General features: G+C 34.6%; 1 protein-coding gene across 3 annotated transcripts in view; it reads right to left on the bottom strand.

Moving 5' to 3' along the window:
* Nucleotides 1-3,845: 3,845 nt before the first annotated feature.
* Nucleotides 3,846-21,307, bottom strand: part of LOC144441441 (methyltransferase-like protein 27) — a 32,693-nt gene continuing 15,231 nt past the window's right edge. Inside the window, exons 1-6 of one of the 3 annotated variants that reach the window (XM_078131012.1) lie at nt 17,521-17,628; nt 8,304-8,435; nt 7,881-8,000; nt 6,915-7,053; nt 5,310-5,405; nt 3,846-4,412 (exon numbers count right to left, since the gene is read on the bottom strand). In XM_078131012.1, coding sequence (XP_077987138.1) covers nt 4,246-4,412; nt 5,310-5,405; nt 6,915-7,053; nt 7,881-8,000; nt 8,304-8,426 — 645 coding nt within the window. In that variant the 5' untranslated portion in view covers nt 8,427-8,435; nt 17,521-17,628 and the 3' untranslated portion in view covers nt 3,846-4,245. Of the gene's footprint in view, nt 4,413-5,309; nt 5,406-6,914; nt 7,054-7,880; nt 8,001-8,303; nt 8,436-15,605; nt 15,712-17,520; nt 17,629-21,307 lie in introns of those variants that run through there. The other 2 variants (XM_078131013.1, XM_078131011.1) reach the window with 2 other exon arrangements.

Here is a 21,307-nt window from a genome sequence, read left to right as displayed (position 1 = left end):
TGAAACCATGAAAGAGGTGAGAACCATAAGACTAGAATTCCTTTATGAATTTTATCATTATTTTACTGTTACCAAATATTCTATCTTTATTTCAGAATTTATTGAAGGTTTTATCCTTATTTTTTGAAGTTATTTAATCAATATTTTATCGGTATGTCTCAGCATATCTCCCCTCCACTGTCTATGGTCTCAGTGAATGTCGGAGCTCACCAATCAAGTTGCCGATTTGCATTTTCAGTGTGTCATCATACCATGGCAGAAAAACTAGTACTGTCAATGATCGATGTTTAAAATCAAACATGTATTGAAATATAGTCGTTATTTAGTTTCCTAAATATAATCTGTGTGTGATAGAACGGAATCGTTTTACTCTCTGTATTACCCTGTGTGAAAACCCGGCAAACAGACAATATTGTGACAACAAAAGTAGGTGTTCAATATTGGTGTAAAAAATCTGGATATCAAGAAGGAAAGAAAAAAAACGTTGCAAGCATAGGCAAAGGAGAAAAAATAATTCACAGGCAAGCAGGTAGGAAAAAACAATGACTCTCCACCAATCCCCCCCCCCCGATATGTCATGTGTATTTACACCACCACTCCCTTGTTTGTTTGATGTAATATATAATTTTCTGAATACAGAGAATTCGTATTAATTTGATTTTTTGACCGCGGTGCATGGGGCCATGAATACTTGTCCAGTAGATGTGTGACAAGGGTAAGTACAAAACACATGTAAAGACCATGTACAGGCCAGGCCAGGCCAGGCCAGGCCAGGTATCGGCTGAATATCTTTTTTTCTGGATTCACATTAAGATCCAAAGATGTGAATCCATCATTATATTAAGTGTATATTTTCGATTAGTTGCTAGGTTACTTTTTCTCAGCAATTCACAATCAGTTATCTTTGTTTTTAAAATCACCATGCACTTAATGTCTTCTGTTCTAGCAATTACACCCCAAAGATAATGATAATAGTCTCTGTTACCCACATTCTTGCCATTTCAACAACTTGAACATAATATATACCTTGCATCAGAGGTCAATGACATTTGGCACAAAAAGTCAGGTTAGGCGATATGTACCTATGCTTTGTAACTGTGGATTTCCATCACTGTATGCATCTGCCATTTTATACTCACTTCTTTTGTATGCAATGTAAAAATTTAAATAGGCTTTGATTTCTACTTGTCTACATCACACTCTATGACACATCTAAATGTGCATGCTCCGTGTGAGCGGTATTTAAAATTGGTAATTAATGGTTGTCAAAAGAGATACTGTTTGGGCAGCTCAGAGTATTTACATGTATCACGTCTTGAACAGTATGTGCACACATTTGAGTACTTACATTGTTAAATTAGCATTTATAACAAAGAAGGTGAAATTATATATTGCAAATATATATTACAATTAAAAACAGATAATGGATCTTTGGATCCAAATGTGTATGTAGATAAAAAAAAGGCATTTAGGCTTTACCTGATCTGGCCTGGCCTGGCCTGGCCTGTACCTGTACATGTGTTTTGTACCGACTGGTGTGACAAAACTATAGTTTCCATCTCCAGTACAGATTCCTCCAGTAAATCATGCTCATTGTAAGAACCTGTCAGACATTCAGTGGGATTCATGTATTTGACAGAAAACATTCACAAACAAGGAATAATTCATACATCTTTATTTATAGATGTCAAATAACTTTTACTACACTTTACTACATTCTTAGTCTTTACTAATATGGCGAAGGACTGGTTGGCCTCAGTTTCGAAGTACTCAGCAGACTACTCAGCACCAAAGACGCCGCTCTAACTACTGTCTTGAATGGTATGCAACATGGGCCGATCAAAGTGCGCCAACACTACAGCGATGCGAAGGTGACGTGGCCCGGGACCATGGGTTAATTCGTTTGAGAAAACGGAGTTAAAATTGATGAAAGACATGTCCAAGTAATATCCATAAACATGTCAAACTCATGATCGCACTGCGCAATTATGACATACTTAATAATAAGAAAAATAACGATAACATCAGCAATCATACATATTGATTAAATAACTTCACAATAAGGCCCAAACCATCAATTAATGATAACATATTGATTAAATAACTTCAAAATAAGGCCCAAACCATCAATAATGATAACATATTGATTAAATAACTTCAAAATAAGGCCCAAACCATCAATTAATGATAAAATAACGATAAAATAATACCATCAAATAATGATAAAATATTGATTAAATAACTTCAAAATAAGGCCCAAACCATCAATTAATGATAAAATATTGATTAAATAACTTCAAAATAAGGCCCAAACCATCAATTAATGATAACATATTGATTAAATAACTTCAAAATAAGGCCCAAACCATCAATTAATGATAAAATAACGATAAAATAATAATATCATCAGATAATGATTAAATATTGATTAAATAACTTCAAAATAAGGCCAAAACCATCAATTAACGATAAAATAACGATACAATAATGATAACATCAAATAATAAAATATTGATTAAATTATATGATATATGATATGATATGATATGATATGATATGATATGGTATCTTTTATTACCCGATCAAGAAAAAAAAGAAAAAAATTGACACCACAGATCCGATAACAGGAGTCAGAAAATAGCTAAGCTAATCGTGTCTGACCCCAGCAAACAGTAAATAATGGTACAAGTTTAGGGTGTAAATAAATATATACAATGTAGCTCTACCCTCGATCCCCTCCCCCCACCCCCTCACCCATATATCTCTGAGCGGCAAAATGAAAAGAAGTCGTATATTACTTTAAAGCTATACATTGTTTAAGCAATAAACCACCCCTGGGGATGGTATACCAAGAGGTTTTGACCAGTGAACGAAATATATGCACGAGCGTCTATGTCTGTCTGTGTCATCATTTTCTTGAAAACGACTGGCTCAATTATACTGACATTTGGTACATATAATGTTTGGGGTGATGGCTAGACCTGATTAGTTTTTGAGCGAGATCTGTTGATGTTAATTAGGGAAATTTGCATATTAATGAAATCAACTAATTAAGCAATATCTTAAGACTGCATTCTTCAATTTCAATATAATTTAGTACATACATTAACCACTAGAAAACGCATATGTCCTATCAAGTGTGTTGATGTACCTTACAGTGTTAATGAATAATTTGTATAATTAATGGTTTTCGGTAATTAGGCTATGTCGTAAGACTACATACTCAATTTCAATACAATTTAGTACATATGTTAAACATAACAGAGACCATTTGTCCTAGATTACAGTTTTAATGACAATTTTTCATAATTAAGGATTTTTGGTAACTAGGCTATATCTTAAAAATGCAAGCTTCAAATCTCATAATATGGTATATATATATATATATATATATATATATATATATATATATATATATATATATATATAGATATACATATATATATATATACACACACCATATTATGAGATTTGAAGCTTATTCAAATTACTCATTAAAGGTAAAAGTTGTATCAACAACATCTTAGCACAGGTGCGTATTATTACAGTTGATATATATATATATATATATATATATATATATATATATATATATATATATATATATATATATATATATATATATATATATATATATATAGTTTTGGTAGTCTACCAAAACTATTGCGCTCTGCCACTGCGGTATAGAGCACTGTCTTAGCAGAATGATACTCACCGAGTTATATATATATATATATATATATATATATATATATATATATATATATATATATATATATATATATATATATATATATATATATATATATATATATATATATCAACTATAATAATACGCACCTGTGCTAAGATGTTGTTGATACAACTTTTACCTTTAATGGGTAATTTGAATAACGAACGATATTCAGCAATGAAGCAGTATTTGGCATATACATTAACGTAAGAAAGCACACTTGTCCAAAAAAAGCCTGTTACCATAGTTGTTTTAGTTTTAATGACCAATTTGCATAATTAGTTATTCCCTTACGGGAGGCATTCAGTTTAAATCTAGTTACTTTATCACATAAGCTTATTAGATCATGAACACTTCGTTTCATTGTAAACCGAACTGGTCAACACAGAGAGCACATACATACAAACATACAAAGACACAGCACAGGCAGACAAACAGACATATGCAAACAGACATATACGAACGCACGCACACACACACACACACACACTCCACTGATCCAAAGATTTCCTTTAGATTTTTTTCATAACATATATGTAAGCTCCACCATTGTATAAATAGTTTGCAGCATAGTATTTATCTCTTAATTCCACAATGTTATTGTCAATCACGTTCTTGTATGTGTCGCCTTCGAGAACGTGAATGTAGTCCTGGTTCACAGTTTGGCAGATATATCCTCCTGGTAAGTAGTAAAAAAAAAAAGATATAACATTTCATCAGATAGGAATTGTATAATTCGGGTATCATGTACATATCAGTAACCCCAGCGTTCAAAGCCACGGCATCTGCAAATCCTTCCTACTTGTGGAAACAAAACAAGACAAAAACAAAATCGCTTTCAAAAAAACCTCCAAGATCAACTATCTACTCTTTCAAACGAAAATATTGTTACCCGCCTATATGTGTTTTATTCAAAGCATGATTTCACAAAGTAGATATATGGTAGTTTATACGATACACAAGCCATTTAGAACAAAAATATGGAATATATAGTCTGGTCGTTCTCCGTTACGCCAATAAGTCACTTGTTCTGCTGTGTTCGAAATGTGAGTCAATACGTTCTATAAAATTACCATTACTTTCCCCGATTTTTCTGTGATATTACAGGTGATGTTAGAATGGTGTTATGCAGGAAAATACTCATGACCTAAGGGTTTTGTCACTACATGTCTAGCGACTTAAAGTGATAAAGGCCTCCTAGGTCACTCGTATTTTCCTTGGCTGAACGAAGAATAATGTTGGGGAATAAGATTGAAGACATGCAGTATTGCAGTATTCATTATGCTGCAGAGTTCGACAACTTGATAATGAAAAGGACATGAAATATTTGCATAAAACAAAAAATACTAAGAGGTATACAACACATTTCAGCTTCACTGGGGTGCATTTCCTTTCTGACTTCATTTACTGGTTACAAACTATGAACAATGGAGATATGTATCATTCTCTGAAATGAATATATAGATTTTTGAAGATTGTCGATCTCTGGCTTATCAGGGGAAATACTAGACGTGAGTCCCAAATTATATTAACGTAATTCTTGACCAGGGTCCGTTTGGAAGAAAAATCAACATACCAGGTTTTAATATTCTTATCAGTTCGACCAGACAAGAGTCATGTGCATGTCCACTTCCACAGAAAAAGCCAGAGCCAACGATAGCGTCATACTCATCTATTTTAAAAAGAAGAAATGGAAATTGCAACATCTTTAGATCAATATGGTTTCAGATCAGTATGGTATCTTGACAATGGCCGTAAGTTTTTTCCCCACTCACACAATCTGGAGGATGGCAAAGAAATATATTTTGCCTTCTGTCGTCTCCGTCCGTCAGTACATACATACATACATACATACATACATACATACATACATACATACATACATACATGATACATACACAGACAGACAGACAGACAGACAGACAGACAGACAGACAGGCAGGCAGGCAGGCAAGCATATACATACATACATACATACATACATACATACATACATACATACATACATACATAAGTACGTACATTTATTAATAATGGAAAACGACCCATTTCACCTAAACATGCATGCATATGAATACGCGATGTTTTGTTAACTCCAAGAATGTATCTGCATTTTTTATGTGTTGATGCAATATCATTCGTCACAGGGTTAAAAGTACTTATTGAACTCGACATCATGAGTCAAAGAGATGCTGTTGTACATGAAAATAAAGCACCATTATGTGTATTCAGGACATTACTGTAAGCAAACAGAGCTCTCAAAGCTTTTTTCTTCAAAGCCACTATGGCATTTTTATAAACGAAATACCTATGTAAGTGTATGATGCAACAATATCCACCCTTTCATTATAAATTTAAAAAACTATATTTGACGTGTGGATTACAATTAACATTGAACTTTTCTATGTTAGTTGGCATTTGTTGCAAAAAGATTCGAGTAATCTGAGCGAATGTTGTAAAGCATGACTAGAAATTGGCAACAGCACAATATCATCAGGGAACATAAAGATCGATAATTTGTTATCCATCACAAAGGGCGGATCAATACATTTTCTGTGAAGTTGCATAGTGAAGGACTTAGATTACAGCCTTGTCTGGTGCAATGCAAGAAGAAAAGTTGAGTGTTTGATACAAGACTGAACATTATCACAAATACACTTGATGATATTCAAAACAGTAATGCTAAATCCTTGTTTTGGTGGAAAAAAAAAACCTTTCCTAAGACCTACAAAACAAGCAAACACATATTTTGATCTACATTTTTGTTTGGAAAAGTTAATAAATGTCTTTAAAACAAATACATGACCTGATGTGCGACAACCATTCTTATATTAAAAGAACATTTTTCTTAGGGTAAAGCTGGATCATTTGGAGTTTTGTCTGTAATTTTCCAGTCCTAATAATCTCCTTCTACATACATACATACATACATACATACATACATACATACATACATACATACATCCATGCATGCATGCATGCATGCATGCATGCATGCATACATACATACATACATACATACATACATACATACATACATACATACATACACACACACACACACACACACACACATACATACATACATGCATACATACATACACACACACCCACACATACATACATACATACATACATACATACATACATACATACTGCTTATCAATTAGTATACTCTTACTATTTTGAACACCTTCAATCGGCTCTGTTCCTAATTCTGCACACATGAGGTTCACATAGGCGCCTTTAGTACTAGCAATCTTGAGGCTTTCTGTAGACATATCAAAGCCATCTATGTTATCGTATCCTATCGACTGCAGCTTTGACAAAAGGAATTAAATGAGCTTTGTTAATTAAGGATTTGAGAAAAATGTATATTCATTACAAGATGACAAATAAGGCATGGTGATGGCGGCTTTAGCATAATTAATAATTACGAGGAGGGATCAAACTGGGTCTGTGGCATAAAATGAGATTCTCCCCTATCTGCTAAAAAGTGACCTTCCGTCAATTTCCGTTCTCTAAAATGTGACCTCCCCCCCCCCGTTCAAATATCTGAATTGAAAATAAATTGTTAATATCGACTCCCTGTGGCATTTATAATTGTTAGAGTTCAAGATTAGTAGTCAGGAGGTCCTGGGTTCGAATCCCAATATTGACAGGGAGTTGTGTCTGCAGTAAGATCCCAATCATATTCATAGTTTAAAGGCATTTGTTGTCCCCTCTCCTCTCCTCTCCTCAAACCACAACTAATAGTTAATTCACTGCATTCCACTGGTATGCTATGATGTTACTTTACAATATAAATGGTGGCAGTGATGGGATGGGATGTGGTAGCAGTTGGGTATGGAATAGATGGCAAATAGCCAAGGGATCATGCAAACATCACCCCCAAAAAATGCAAAGTTAGATAACTAAAAAGAAAATGAGTCAAAGTAAAATGTGATCCTCCCCTAATTTTCATTTTCTGAAATATGGCCCTATCACGAGGACTGATTTGTAACATATTGTCCACCCCCTAATTCCCCACCCCCCGGAATTACTGAAGGCCCTTACAATATTTTCTTTGTGTTATTGTATTTACTTTACGCATATTTAGGTTTATAATACAAGGTTTGCCAACATAAATATGAAATAAATTTCCTACCTCATGGCCAACTAACCCTGTCCCACAACCACAGTCCAGTATCCTTGCGTGTTTATCAGTAATTATTTTTGAAACCGCCTCTGCAGTATATTTAGGTCCATTATATATAGTTGAAGCGTCCTGTTAATGAAAGTAATAAATATTATCTTTGCATGTTTTTAAAGAATATCCTACAATGATTCATCAATTCTTGAGTTCATCTCCAATGCAACAGTTGGCCAATGTATTCTTTAAACGAATTAGTTTGAATGTAAAATGGTGGTTTATTACAAATTAGGCTATGACGATTTAATTAGTTGCGCATAGCCGTATTCAATTGTATTTCCTGCCTTTAAATCTAGGTTTTTCTAATGAAATCTACACATATTGTTAACTTTGCATTCATCAATATACAATGAACGTCTTGAATAAATAAATGCTTACCTCATCAAAGTGTTTACACCATTCGTCATATAGGCATTTTACCTGGTGTTTGGTAACACCAGGTGTTCTTATTACCCTTAAGTTGTCTTGAAAATCTTTGTGGCGCTTCTGTTCTTCAGCCATGTTCGATTTCTGATAAGAAAGACAAGAAGCATACAAATACTGTGCTAGACACGGTATCTCATGTACAGTAGATTTGTCAAACTTACTCAACCTTATACGGGTGCTATTGTTTCTGTGATGATGGTGGTGGTGGTGGTGGGGTGGTGTGGTGTGGTGTTGTGTATGCGAGTTACACGTGTGTGCACATGTACACAAATGATCTGTCTTTCGTGCAGGATACAGAGCTTTTTTAGTCCGCAAAAGGGGGAACTATTACAATGGATTCTGTCAATCTGTCTGTCCGTTAATCCATCCATCCATCTGTGCACCTGTCTGTACATCCGCACATACGTACGTCCATAATATGTCTTTTCTCAGACATGCAACATCCAATGTCTTTCAAACCTGACACAAAAGTGACATGCCACACTTTGTTTTGCTACATATGTAAATTTGACTGATTGGTGGCCATGTTTAGATTCAATACTGTACTAGTATTTATGGAATTACTTAAGAACTGTATTACATATACAGAGACTCAAACCAAGTAACTACCACATATTATTGTGTACAAGCTCTTTTTTAAGACATTGACAAGGATCAGTTATCAAAATTCAGCCATTTTTTTTGGCCTGTCACAGGCCCTTTGTAGTATTTGCAAATTATTTAATCTATATCATGTTCACAGGTAAAATAGAAGGATAGAAATATACACAAGGATGACCTTTGGTGCTCATATCACTTATACTGAATGGTAGTCATATTTCGAGTAATAATATAGCAATTAATGCATAACTAAAAAAAAACACTTGAAAACAGCTGTGAGACTCCATTCAAATGTGTAACCCATATAATCACAGTCAAGCTTTCTTATACACATACAGTAACCTTTGCCCCTGACTTTGACATTCACAGTCAATTATCAAAATCAACCTATTTATTTCATTTTGAAGGCAGTCTGTACATTTATGTGTGGTCTATTTCTTTTAAAATGTCTAAATGGCTCAGAACAAGGGAAATACTCAGCTACATTGCTGTTGGTGCTCCTCGAACTTTTTACTCAATGATTGTCATATTTGTAGAGAAGAATTAAAAGTTATCCCATAACTAATAAAAAACCCTAAGACTAGAGTCACCATTGAAGTGGATATTCCATTTATTAGGCATAAATTTTATGTTTAGACGCTGAACTGTGACCTTGATTTTTACATTTGACATTAAGGGTCAATTACTAAAATCCAGGGGTCGCCCTGTTTATGAAATCGGCAGTGGGGAGGGGGGGGGGTGCTATTTTGAAAGTTGATGGTTGAATGGGTCTGTACTCAGTTTAGTGGAAAGATTGTGTATCTCCTTTTTCATAAAAGAAAATTTTTTTGTGTACCATGTTTGCTTTCTTGTTTTCTTTTGTTTTTCTAAGGAAACTTTTTTTAGGCTTTTACCAGCTGCCTCGTGATAGATGTCTGATAACATAATGCCAGCCTGATCACCTGATCTCTTAGAATTATCAAAATGTTCTCTCTCAAAGTTCGTAGCCAGTACAATTACCTCCTGGCTCTGTAATGCATAGTAGAAATAATATTTTGAGTTTGTATCCCATATGTATGAAAAGTTGGATTGACTATATCTATTCAAGTCATCTGCTGTAGAATTAGGTGTAACTTTATCATCTTATAGTATGTTAGTCTGCAATGTAAATATCATTTGGCAATGATCAGGTAAAACCAGATTCAGTGGCTGAACATAGAAAACACCAATCTTAGTGAACAGACTATGACTGACAATCGTATAATCTACTGTACTACTACCTTTTGTTTGGTGATATGGAAATTTACCCATAGAGTCATAAGGGCAACGACCATTTAGAATTACAATTTCTGAGGAGATACACAGATCAAGAAATAATTCTCCGTTTTGTTTTGTTTTTGTAATGTCCTGTGACTGTCTTGGTTTAAAGTCTATGGAAGCTGCTGATGAGTAATAGTTCAGGTTTGGATGAATGTTTATGTTTATTGTTGTTTCAACAAAACTGACGAAATAAAAATTGTAACTCCAGCGTGGCCTTGGCATCTGGCTATATGATTCTCATACTAACAGTTCTCAGATGAGAATAAACACAAAGGCGCAAAAAACAAACAAACAAACAAACAAACAAACAAACAAATAAGAATTAGGTATTTGAATAACTTATTAATCTAGCGAATGCTGCTCCGTGTATACTCAACTACAAGGCAGTGTTGTCTCTTGTTTCTTTTGACCCAATAAAAGGTTCAAGTTCATATTGCGATTTACCCAATTACACCTGTAGGTGTTCACCCTTACTCGGTTGTTTTGACCTACATACCTGTTTAGTTATCTGTTTAAAAGATTCACTATCCCAGAAAATAAAAAGATATGTGAAAAGTGTATTGTTTGAACATTGTTATAGTTCTGGCGGCTTTTATGGAAAATATGTTTCCATTGGCTCGCGTCTTCTCACCTCCACTGGGGACTGCCGAGTTTTCCAAGGTGTAGCTGTTGAAAAGGGTTCCATTTGTCATCTCTGCAACAATAGCTCTATATATATGCCGCTCCATATTTGCAACTAGTGTTGCTGTTCCTCTGGCATTGGGATGGATACTGTCCTCATAGAGATCTGATATGTCTTCACATTGTTGACCTCATTTCTAAAGTTTATGTGCACATAGTATGCATTAGGTACTGATTCACCAATCATTTGTAAATTGGCATTAAATATCACCATGTCATGGTTAAAAGTTCGACTGTTTCGTCTTGGTAATATATACTCGAGATGAATATCTTACTCTGTGTGTATAGATTACGTGTTGTGCCTGGAAGGGCATGTGGTTAGCGATAAATTACTGTTAGTGTCATTTGACCCAATGTGGAACACAATATTCATTGGGTCTTTGAACTTTGACATTTTCATGTAGTTTTTCACGTCGTTTATGTCCTTTCCATGTAGAGAGGAAACAAATGTTCTTCTAGTACTTGAGAACTTTTGAGGATCTGAGTAGTTGATGGTTGAATCCCCAACAATCACCGTGTTGTAGCTGCCTTTGCCGTGACCGGTAGGTACTGTACATGCAATATTAATGCCCCTATACCAATATCAGAGACCCATTTTATGTGACATGGGACACTCGTTTAAAACTTACATTTAAATTAGCTTTTCGAAGCTTGGGAATATTACCTCAAAGGCTATGAATAACCTAAACATTGCCTTAATAGAAGCAAGAACCTCCAGATCTGCCAGGGGGGAAACCCCAAGGACTCCCTCGCCCCCATAGGGCACTCATGCATTCAACCAACAATCAGATGCACCAACCCTTTTACTGTCATAATGGTACTAAACTTAAATATTTTCATCCTATGCTAATGAGATGATACCGTCTTTTAAAGATGTGAAATGTTTGCCAAGAGAGTCTAAAATTGCCTTAAAACTCTAAAACAAAATCTCCCCTACCAATGATACTACCATTAGATGTGCTGACCTTTATTATAATGATGCCATTTAACCTTTTAAGAACATATTTCAACCCTAAGTTACAAAGAATAGTTTCTGATACTTGATGGTGCTGTCTTTTAAAGCTTGGAAGTTATTGCTTGAAATGGCCTGAATAGCCTAAAATTGGCTTTAAGAGTAACAAAACCCCCCAGGGCTTCTAGGACCCCCACCCCACATGAGGTGTACACATCCCAGTCTCAAGCTCTAGCTTCCTTCTACCTCTTACTGTCAAGGTGCTATCAAACTATATTTAAAAAATATTTCAACCCTATGTTGTTGCTTTTTACATGTTCGTGTTGTCTTGTAAAGCTTGGAAATTATTGTCTGAAAGTGTCTGATAAAACTCAAAATTGACTTTTCAGAGTAAAAATCTCCAGGACTTTTAAGGGGATACCCCCTCGGAACCCCCCCCCCCCTCCCGAGAGGAGTGCATATTCCCTTTTCAAGCTTTCCCCCTACCTTTCACTGTCAAGATGTTATTTAAACTCTTTTTGGAATATATTTACCCTGTGTAGTCAATAATTATAACAATGATAGTGCTAACCCGGGATCTTATAAAGTAGATGCAAGACAGTCAAGCAGTCCACATTGAGTCACGATCAAAAAATACCTGTCATGTCAATATGATATGGAGGGGGGGGGTCATCATGTTTTAGAATTAAGTGACTGGTGGGGGTCAGCCTGTTTCGGTTTTACAGATGGGGGGGGGGGGGTTCAATGACTTTTTGTCGGCCCGATGGAACAATCCACCGACCCCCCCCCCCCCTCAGCTGGAGAAACTGACCGGTCCCTTAGTGACCCTTCAAGAATTAATTTTCTTTTTGGTTTTTGACTTTGTACTTTGCATTGTTATTAGCTATAGGTATGAGGTGTTCACAACATGTTTCACTTGAATATGGCATCCTTGTAATAATGAACAGCCCAATCATTACATTGTAGCTCTATGCATACACTGTATGCAAACGCCATGTAATTTACCTGGTAGGTGCACACTTACTGAACCCTCAAAAATTAATATTAATATTGTTGTGGTTGTTGACACTGTACTTTGCTTCTTTGTTATTATTAGCTATGGGTATGGGGTGCTCAGCTCAAAACATGTTTCACTATTATGCTAGCATCCTTGTAACCATGGTAATGAACAGCCAAATGTTGCCTTAAATTACAGGTCTATGTATGCAACTCCATGTAATATAGTAGGTAAATGCACACTTCGTGACGCCTAAAAAATTAGTATCATTTTGATATAGTTGACACTGTACTTTGCACTGCTATGAGCTATGAATATCAGGTCTCAAAACATGTTTCACTTTTACTATATGATCCTTGTAACCATGGTAATGAAGAGCCCAATGTTGCCTTAAATTAGAGCTTATGGTTAGGGTTAGGCATCATAATATCAGACCGTATCATCAAATCGCTGTTGATAACCATAACGGCATACAGTGAATTAATTGTCAGTTGGGAGGAGTAGAGTGGGTTTCACAGGAGTGAAATAGGAACAGTTTGATGAGAGCCAATGAGAGCCAAACACAGGTAGTGATTAATCTAGCGCCTTCACTCAACTATACTGTGGTTGTAGTAGTTGGAGAATATTCAACATGGTGGCAGCAATGGGATTAATTATATTCCTCTAAACCATTGATTCTGGGAATTGTGTCCTTTACCATGTCTAACAGCAATTAAACTATGTTTTTGAAATATTGCAACGGGGAGGGTCATACTTTAAAGAAGGAAATCTAAGGGGGTAACTTCAGGGAATTGGGGGAGGGTCCCACTTTACGCAACAGATTGGACCTGATTTACCCCCCCCCCCCTCCCCTGTAATTACTTAGTGCTTCCTAATCCTGTGCTTTGTTTCTTGGGATATACTGTTACAACTAGTCTTTAGGCAGAGATTCTCACTTGTGATCTTCTTTGGCCAGTAGCTGTTGCAGATCTAAAGGTTACCACCCTTGAGAAGATATTAAACATTGCCATTGTCTGTCTTCCTAAGCACTCTGCATCTGAATCATACAGTAATACTGAGTCTGCAGTTTTGTTATGCAGCTTGATCTTGGTTTGAAGGCTATACTGTTTGATCCAGATAATAGGCGTTGCTAATGATACTTCTTGCATTACTCAGGAGGGACTTGATCCCCCTTTTTGGCACCATTGTCATCACACTAAGACTCCCATCATAAGTTAAATGTAGCATCCATTTCGTTGTATGTTCACTGCATTGCTCGAAAGTGATCGTGCGCACTTCCCGACAAAACTATCTATGCACCATATTGCACATTGTACTTTGAATAAAATGGTAGTCTTCTCTATTGTTGTTTTCGTATTATCATTTCAGTCTAATGACACAACTAATGGTACATAGGCTGGTGTCCTCACTTATTATACAAAAGAATATAACATCAACATGCTTTAGATACCCGTCCTCTAGAGCTACTTCCACCATCATCGTGTAATGTCACATCATTAATACAACTTTAAACATTTCCATATATTGAATCTGGTTGCTTTGGGAAAAAAAGGTCACTTGTTTTCAGTATTGTTCACGGATGTAATAAGTCAGTATAGCTCCCACATATCATTCAATTTTTAATTAGTGAAATCCTTCGACAGGGTCACATAGGATCAAGTATATTTCGACGTTATTCCTCAATATTTATCTTCGTTCAGCCAAAGAAAATAAGAATGACCTATAAGGGGGCTTTGCCAATATGAGGCATTAGACGAGTAGTGACAACACCCTTAGGTCACGAGTATTTTACAGCTGAAAGAAGACAAATATTGGCTAATAACATAATTATACAAGTGCCAGTAATATCAAAGAAACATCGCAGAAAGTAATGGGCAATTTTGAATGTGTTGACTCTTATTTAGAACACAGCAGAACCAGTGATGTAGACATGCGTTCCCATGACATAGACGCGCATTGTCGTGATGTAAAACGACCAGACTGTATTCCATATGTTTGTTTAACTTGGCTAGTGTATGGTATAAGAAAGAATAGTAACTAGTTTATCATAGCGACTCGTGACATTTTACAATAGGAATACCTAAAAAGAAGCTTTTTTCACCCAGCCCTTTCGGGCTTATAAGTCACTCTGAACCAATATTTAGCGTACATCAAATAAGCAGTACAGTTGTCTAGTAAAGATATATCATTTAAGATTTTTCACAACAAAACAAAATTATAAAAAATAAGTTACAAATTCCTATCTATATTTAATATTTCTCTTCTTGAAGGCACTTTCAATACATTTTGCAAGTGGTCGAATACAATTATTTATAAAGAATATAAAACGCTGATCAGAACTTTAATTTACAAATTAAAGAATTTCTCTTCGCTAATTAATTCAAACATAACATTTCTGAGATCATCGTATAGTTTACATCTCATGACGAAGTGATTTTTATCTTCCACTTCCCTTAAGTTACAATGGATGCATAATTGATTTTAAATAGGTACATTTCTAAAACGACCAACTTCAATTTGTAATGGCAGTATGCTATATCTTAGATGGACTAGAAAGGGCATTCATTGAGATATGATATGGCTAGGTTTTATACTGATGATTGAATGTGATATAGAAGTACGTAACTTTGTTTTCTCTGTAATCTATATATCTATTCATGTAAAGTTTGGCTTCTCTTTTCCCACTCTTTTGATATGTTCAAAAAAGCATAACAATCTTACATACCTATATCAGTCGCAGTCGTAATTTTGGTTACGAACTTACGATAGTTAAGGCGTTCACAATGACAGACACATTCTGCAGATGTGCTACACAGACATCAACACAAGAGTTGATATTCTGAATATGAAATTTTAAAAAGTCCGAAGTTAATTATATTCACAAGCAGAGTTTACTACATCTAAAAGTATATATCAATGCGCGGAAAAATATTATAGTTTACAACATTCCTGACAACTTAAACAAAACTAATTAAGTGGGGGGTAATTTAGTTCCATAAAGTCATTACCTATTTATTTAAACTTCCTATAACCCTTTCAGCTCTGTCGAGTTGAAAACATAATAACACTTTTCTATATATTAAAGACCTTTTTTTCAAACTCAATAGATGACCTAAATTCATAATTTAGTTCCGAAAATAGTAGCTTATAGTTTTCAAATGAAAAACGTTTATGTAACAAAGAACAATATGAAGTCAGTGAAGTATATACATGCGGGTTTGTGCGGGTTTGTCACAATATTAAACTACACAATCTAAAAGCTATTGGACAGGCTCAAAACAACATGACAGGTAGTATCTTTGCAAATATCATTCTTATGTAAGGCCAAATTCGATAATAATGAAACATCTGTTAGTGATGTTTACTTATATCATATTAAAGTGATACAATATTATTGTTTTACTAGAGTTATTATTAAATTTGAAGGGCGAGTGAATCGCATAATGTTTATTCGGTAATGCACATGAAAAGAAACACTCGCCATCATTATACTTGATTTCTTTTGAAATACTGTCAATGACGTATTTTGTTGGTGACGTGTCACTTGTAAAGAAGAAAAATGGGTATCATAAAGCATCATATACCCTCACTGTCAATCTAATTCAAACAATGCTTTGGGTAATATTACTTTTATCTTGCCTGTGTACACACTACAGTCCGAAATACCACTATTATCTGTTATGAATTATGAAGACAAGAAAGTATCAGCTGGGGATAGTATACAGTATAACTTTAACAAGTTTGGAACTCGACGGGCATAAGTATAGTTACTGTATAAGTTAGCAATACAGGCAGCAATATTTTTCAAAAGCAGACAGAATGTAAATATCGAATTTTCTTTTACATTAATCAGTCCTTTGCAAACTAAAGTTGTATGCCAGGTTATGAGTTAATTAGTGAAGGTAGTCCAGATGATGAAGTGTGAATGACAATGGCCAAGCTTTCCCTGGTCACGTCAGGCCAACTCTGAGAAAGGGAGAGTATTTTCAAATAATTTGGAATAAATTCAATTATATATTAACGTGTCCTTATGTAAATAATGTAAATAAAATTGCACAAATTATATTAACCTATAAAGATAACTAATATTTACTTTGTTCTTAAATTATTTGACTATGTGTGAGAATGTTTGTTTATAACATGTGTCTAACTCGGCTAGAAGTTACCCATTGGTTTTTTGAATCCGAAGATCACAATCTGGCAAAGTCTGGCTCAATGGATGTAATTCCTCAAATGTCTAGTTAGAACTCATAATTTGATAAAACTGAACAGTCCATGTCAGTAGTATATAATATATGACACATTGACATGATTTTGTAATTTGGTACTTTGTATCTCATGACAAAGCGATTTTTATCTTCCACTTCTCCTAAGTTACAAAGGATGCATAATGGGTTTTAAATAGGTACATTTCTAAAACGACCAACTTCAATTTGTAATGGTAGTGTGCTATATCTTAGATGGGCTAGAAAGGACATTCATTAAGATATAATATGGTTGTGTTTTATACTGATGATTGAATGTGATATAGAAGTACGTAACTTTGTTTTCTCTGTAATCTATAATCTATTCATGTAAAGTTTGGCTTCTCTTTTCCCACCCGTTTGATATGTTCAAAGAAGCATAACAATCTCACATACCTATATCAGTCGCAGTAGTAATTTTGGTTACGATAGTTAAGGCGTTTACAATGACAGACACATTAATTCTGCAGATGTGCTACACAGACACCAACACGAGAGTTGATATTCTGTATATGAAATATTTAAAAAGTCCGAAGTTAATTATATTCACAAGCAGAGTTTACTTCATCTAAAAGTATATATCAATGCGCGGAAAAATATTATAGTTTACAACATTCCTGACAACTTAAACAAAACTAATTAAGTGGGGGTAATTCAGTTCCATTACCTATTTATTTAAACTTCCTATAACCCTTTCAGCTCTGTCGAGTTGAAAACATAACAACACTTTACTAGATATTACAGACCATTTTTTCAAACTCAGTAGATGACCTAAATTCATAATTAGAGTTCCGCTAACAGTATGTAGCTTTTAGTTTTCAAAACAACATGACAGATGGTAGTATCTTTGCAAAATGTCATTCTTATGTAAGGCCAAATTCTGTAATAAAGAAACATCTGTTAGTGATGTTTACTGAAAGTGATACAATGGCATCATTTTACTAGAGTTATTATTAAATTTGAAGGGTGGGTGAATCGCATATTTTTTATTCGGTAATGCACATGAAAAGAAATTGTTTTTTTTATCTCTTTTGAAATACTGTCAATGACGTATTTTGTTGGGGACGTGTCATTTGTAAAGAAGAAAAATGGGTATCACAAAGCATCAAATACCCTCACTGTCAATCTAATTCAAACAATGCCTTGGGTAATATCACTTTTATCTTGCCTGTGTACACAATACAGCCCGAAATATTACTATGACCTGTCATGAATTATGAAGACAAGAAAGCATCAGCTAGGGATAGTATACAGTATAACTTGAACAAATTTGGAACTCGACGGGCATAAGTATATTTACTGTATAAGTTAACAATACAGGCAGCAATATTTTATAAAAGCAGTCAGAATGTAAATATCGTAACAATTTTGTTTACATTAATCAGTCCTATGCAAACTAAAGTTGTGGGCCAGGTTATGAATTATTGATTAGTGAAGGTCGTTCAGATGATCAAGAATGTCAATAGCCAAGTCCATGGTCATGTCATGCAGGCCAACTCTGAGAAGGAGAGTATTTTCAAATAATTTGGAATAAATTTAATCATGTATTAACGTGTCTTATGTAAGTACTGTAAATAAAAATGCAAAATTACATTAAACTATAAAGATAACTATGATTTAGTTTGTTTTTAAATTATTTGACTATGTGTGAGAATATTTGTGTATAACATGTGTCCAACTCGTCTAGATGATATCCGGTGTTTTTTTTGTATCCGAAGATCACAATCTGGCAAAGTCTAATTCAATCAGTCCATGTCAGTAGTAAACGTAATATATGATACATTGACATGTGTTTGTAATTTGGTACTTTGTTCAAATAGTTGATTACTGTCGGTCCAATACAACTGTTGCCGTCAATGAAAAAAATAGAGTAGAATGAATGCGAGATACACCCATTGAACTAGACATTTAAAGTGATTTTCAGATTCAAAAACCAATGAATAACCTCAATATTAGTGTCCCACAAACTTGTAGAGCTGTGTAATGCTTTACTGTCTACACACAAGTGAAAGAAATGTTGTAATCGAAAAGTCCCTTTCCAAATTAACGTAAAACCCCCCAACATATTTACAATATATATAAGCTATATAAATATTTGGATTTCCGTGTAACTTTCATTATGAATCACCACTTTGGTTATTTTATAAGTATAAACCATTTTTTTAAACACAATATGATGTTATTATAAGAAGCAGACTATTATAAAACCAGTATACGAAAGGATGTATAACATGGTCGTTGATGGCGCAATCCAATATGGCGGCACTATTATCCAATATGGCGCTCTCTAACTAAGTTTCCATAGGGAGAGCTCTCTCTGTCTCTGTGTCTGTCTCTCCCCTGTCTCTCTCTGTCTCTCCCCTCCCTCTCTCTCTCTCCCTCTCTCTCTCTCTCTCTCTCTCTCTCTCTCTCTCTCTCTCTCTCTCTCTCTCTCTCTCTCTCTCTGTATGTGTATGTGTATGTGTATGTGTATGTGTATGTATGTGATGTCTGTCTGTCTGCTTGTCTGTATTTGCATACACTTTTTGCATACATCCCCAATTCAATTCAATTCAATTCAACCCCATTCACCAAACAGTTTCAAGATATTAGTTTTTGACCATAATTGACATTTTAGACCTAATTTGTGTATGGCTGACGGGATCGTCACATCCTCATCAAATTTCAGTTCAATCTGCTTGGTAGTTTTTACATATCACTGATAGGATCATCGAGTGGTGAACAATTCTTAATATAGACATCCTGAAAAACGTTCCAACCAAATTTCAGCCTAATCTGCTCAGTACTTTTAGAATTAAAAAGTTTTGACAAAAAAGAATCAGTTTCATAGTTAATTTGTATATCATTGACGGGATCTTCATGTTATGAACAATTCTTACTCTAAACACATTAAGAACATTCCCACTAAATGTCAGACCGATCTCACTCATTCTTTTTTATTTTAAGTTTTTTGACCAAAAATCTCAAGTCATACAAATAAACACATATGGCAAGTTTATGAAATATCATGGTATTTAATCAGTTGCTTGATATGACAATAACTGATACACAGCCCATCAAAAATACAGTAACATGTGTTAAAGATAATCTTTCATAGCTTAACTAAAATCTCTCAAAATTTAAATGTAAATAATTATATTAATCTAGTTCATCCTCATACTCGAGATTTAACTTTTCAAATTTCGGAATTAGTTCCCCTTAACCTGCTCTCATGGTAGGGGCTTAGAAACACGACTGTAATATCTTGACCAAAGTATAACCACCAATTTGGTTCAATCCACTGGGATATACATTATAATATTTCTATAGGCAATTGTCAACTACGACTTCAACATTGCCGTCATCTATAATTCCTGGCCTTGGCAGGTCTACAATAAACATTTCTATAATGGTTGCTCTTATCGACCACACGTCAAGTGGTGGCTGTAAAGTTTCACACACCACCAGGACTGCTTCAGGCGCCATTTATTGCATTGTTGCATTATTATCGGTTGATCCGGTGCAACCAGAAAATCCAAAATCACATATCATCAATTTTTCACCATCAGCCTGTAAATGGTGAATACACAAATGTTATTCAACCAAATCTTCAAACAATACCATGCCTTTCTTCTGTATTTTCCACTTTTTTCTATCAATATAGACATTTTGGCATTTACAGCAGATACCAACTTATCGTTTAAGCGATTGCTAATGTAATGTTTTATCAGTCATAGAAAAATCGCTTATTTTATGAACCAAATAATGTCTCAATTTTACCCATAATTTACACAAAAAGAATTAATTATTTAAATAAGTTACTGAATTGGGCAAATACACTACAAAATGTTCGTTTCAGATAACATATCTTTGGAAATTCAAATAGGATACAGATCGATATTTTATTCAATTTTGGTTTAAGCTTAGGCCAATTAGAGACAAGATACGCGTTGGTGGCAATACCTTCTGCGATAGTTTGATGAGATGAGAATTTGAAAGAAGTTGAACACAATTATATGTGAAGTAGACAAATACAATTGCAGACTACTCTGTATAACTCAACTTACAGTTTGAAAAGACCTGGTTTCTCTTGGAAGAGGCTTAAAAATTTATATTGAAAGACGCTTTGCAAGAAAATTGGTAGTATTTGAATGTAAAAACAAGAGAAGTAACTTGTTTAGGGTTGGTAGCTTAAACTAGGCTC

This window comes from Glandiceps talaboti, chromosome 10, assembly GCF_964340395.1.
Source record: "Glandiceps talaboti chromosome 10, keGlaTala1.1, whole genome shotgun sequence".
Taxonomy (NCBI): Eukaryota; Metazoa; Hemichordata; class Enteropneusta; family Spengelidae; genus Glandiceps; species Glandiceps talaboti.
The sequence above is the reverse complement of the archived record's forward strand: the minus strand, read 5'-3'. Positions and strand labels throughout refer to the sequence as shown.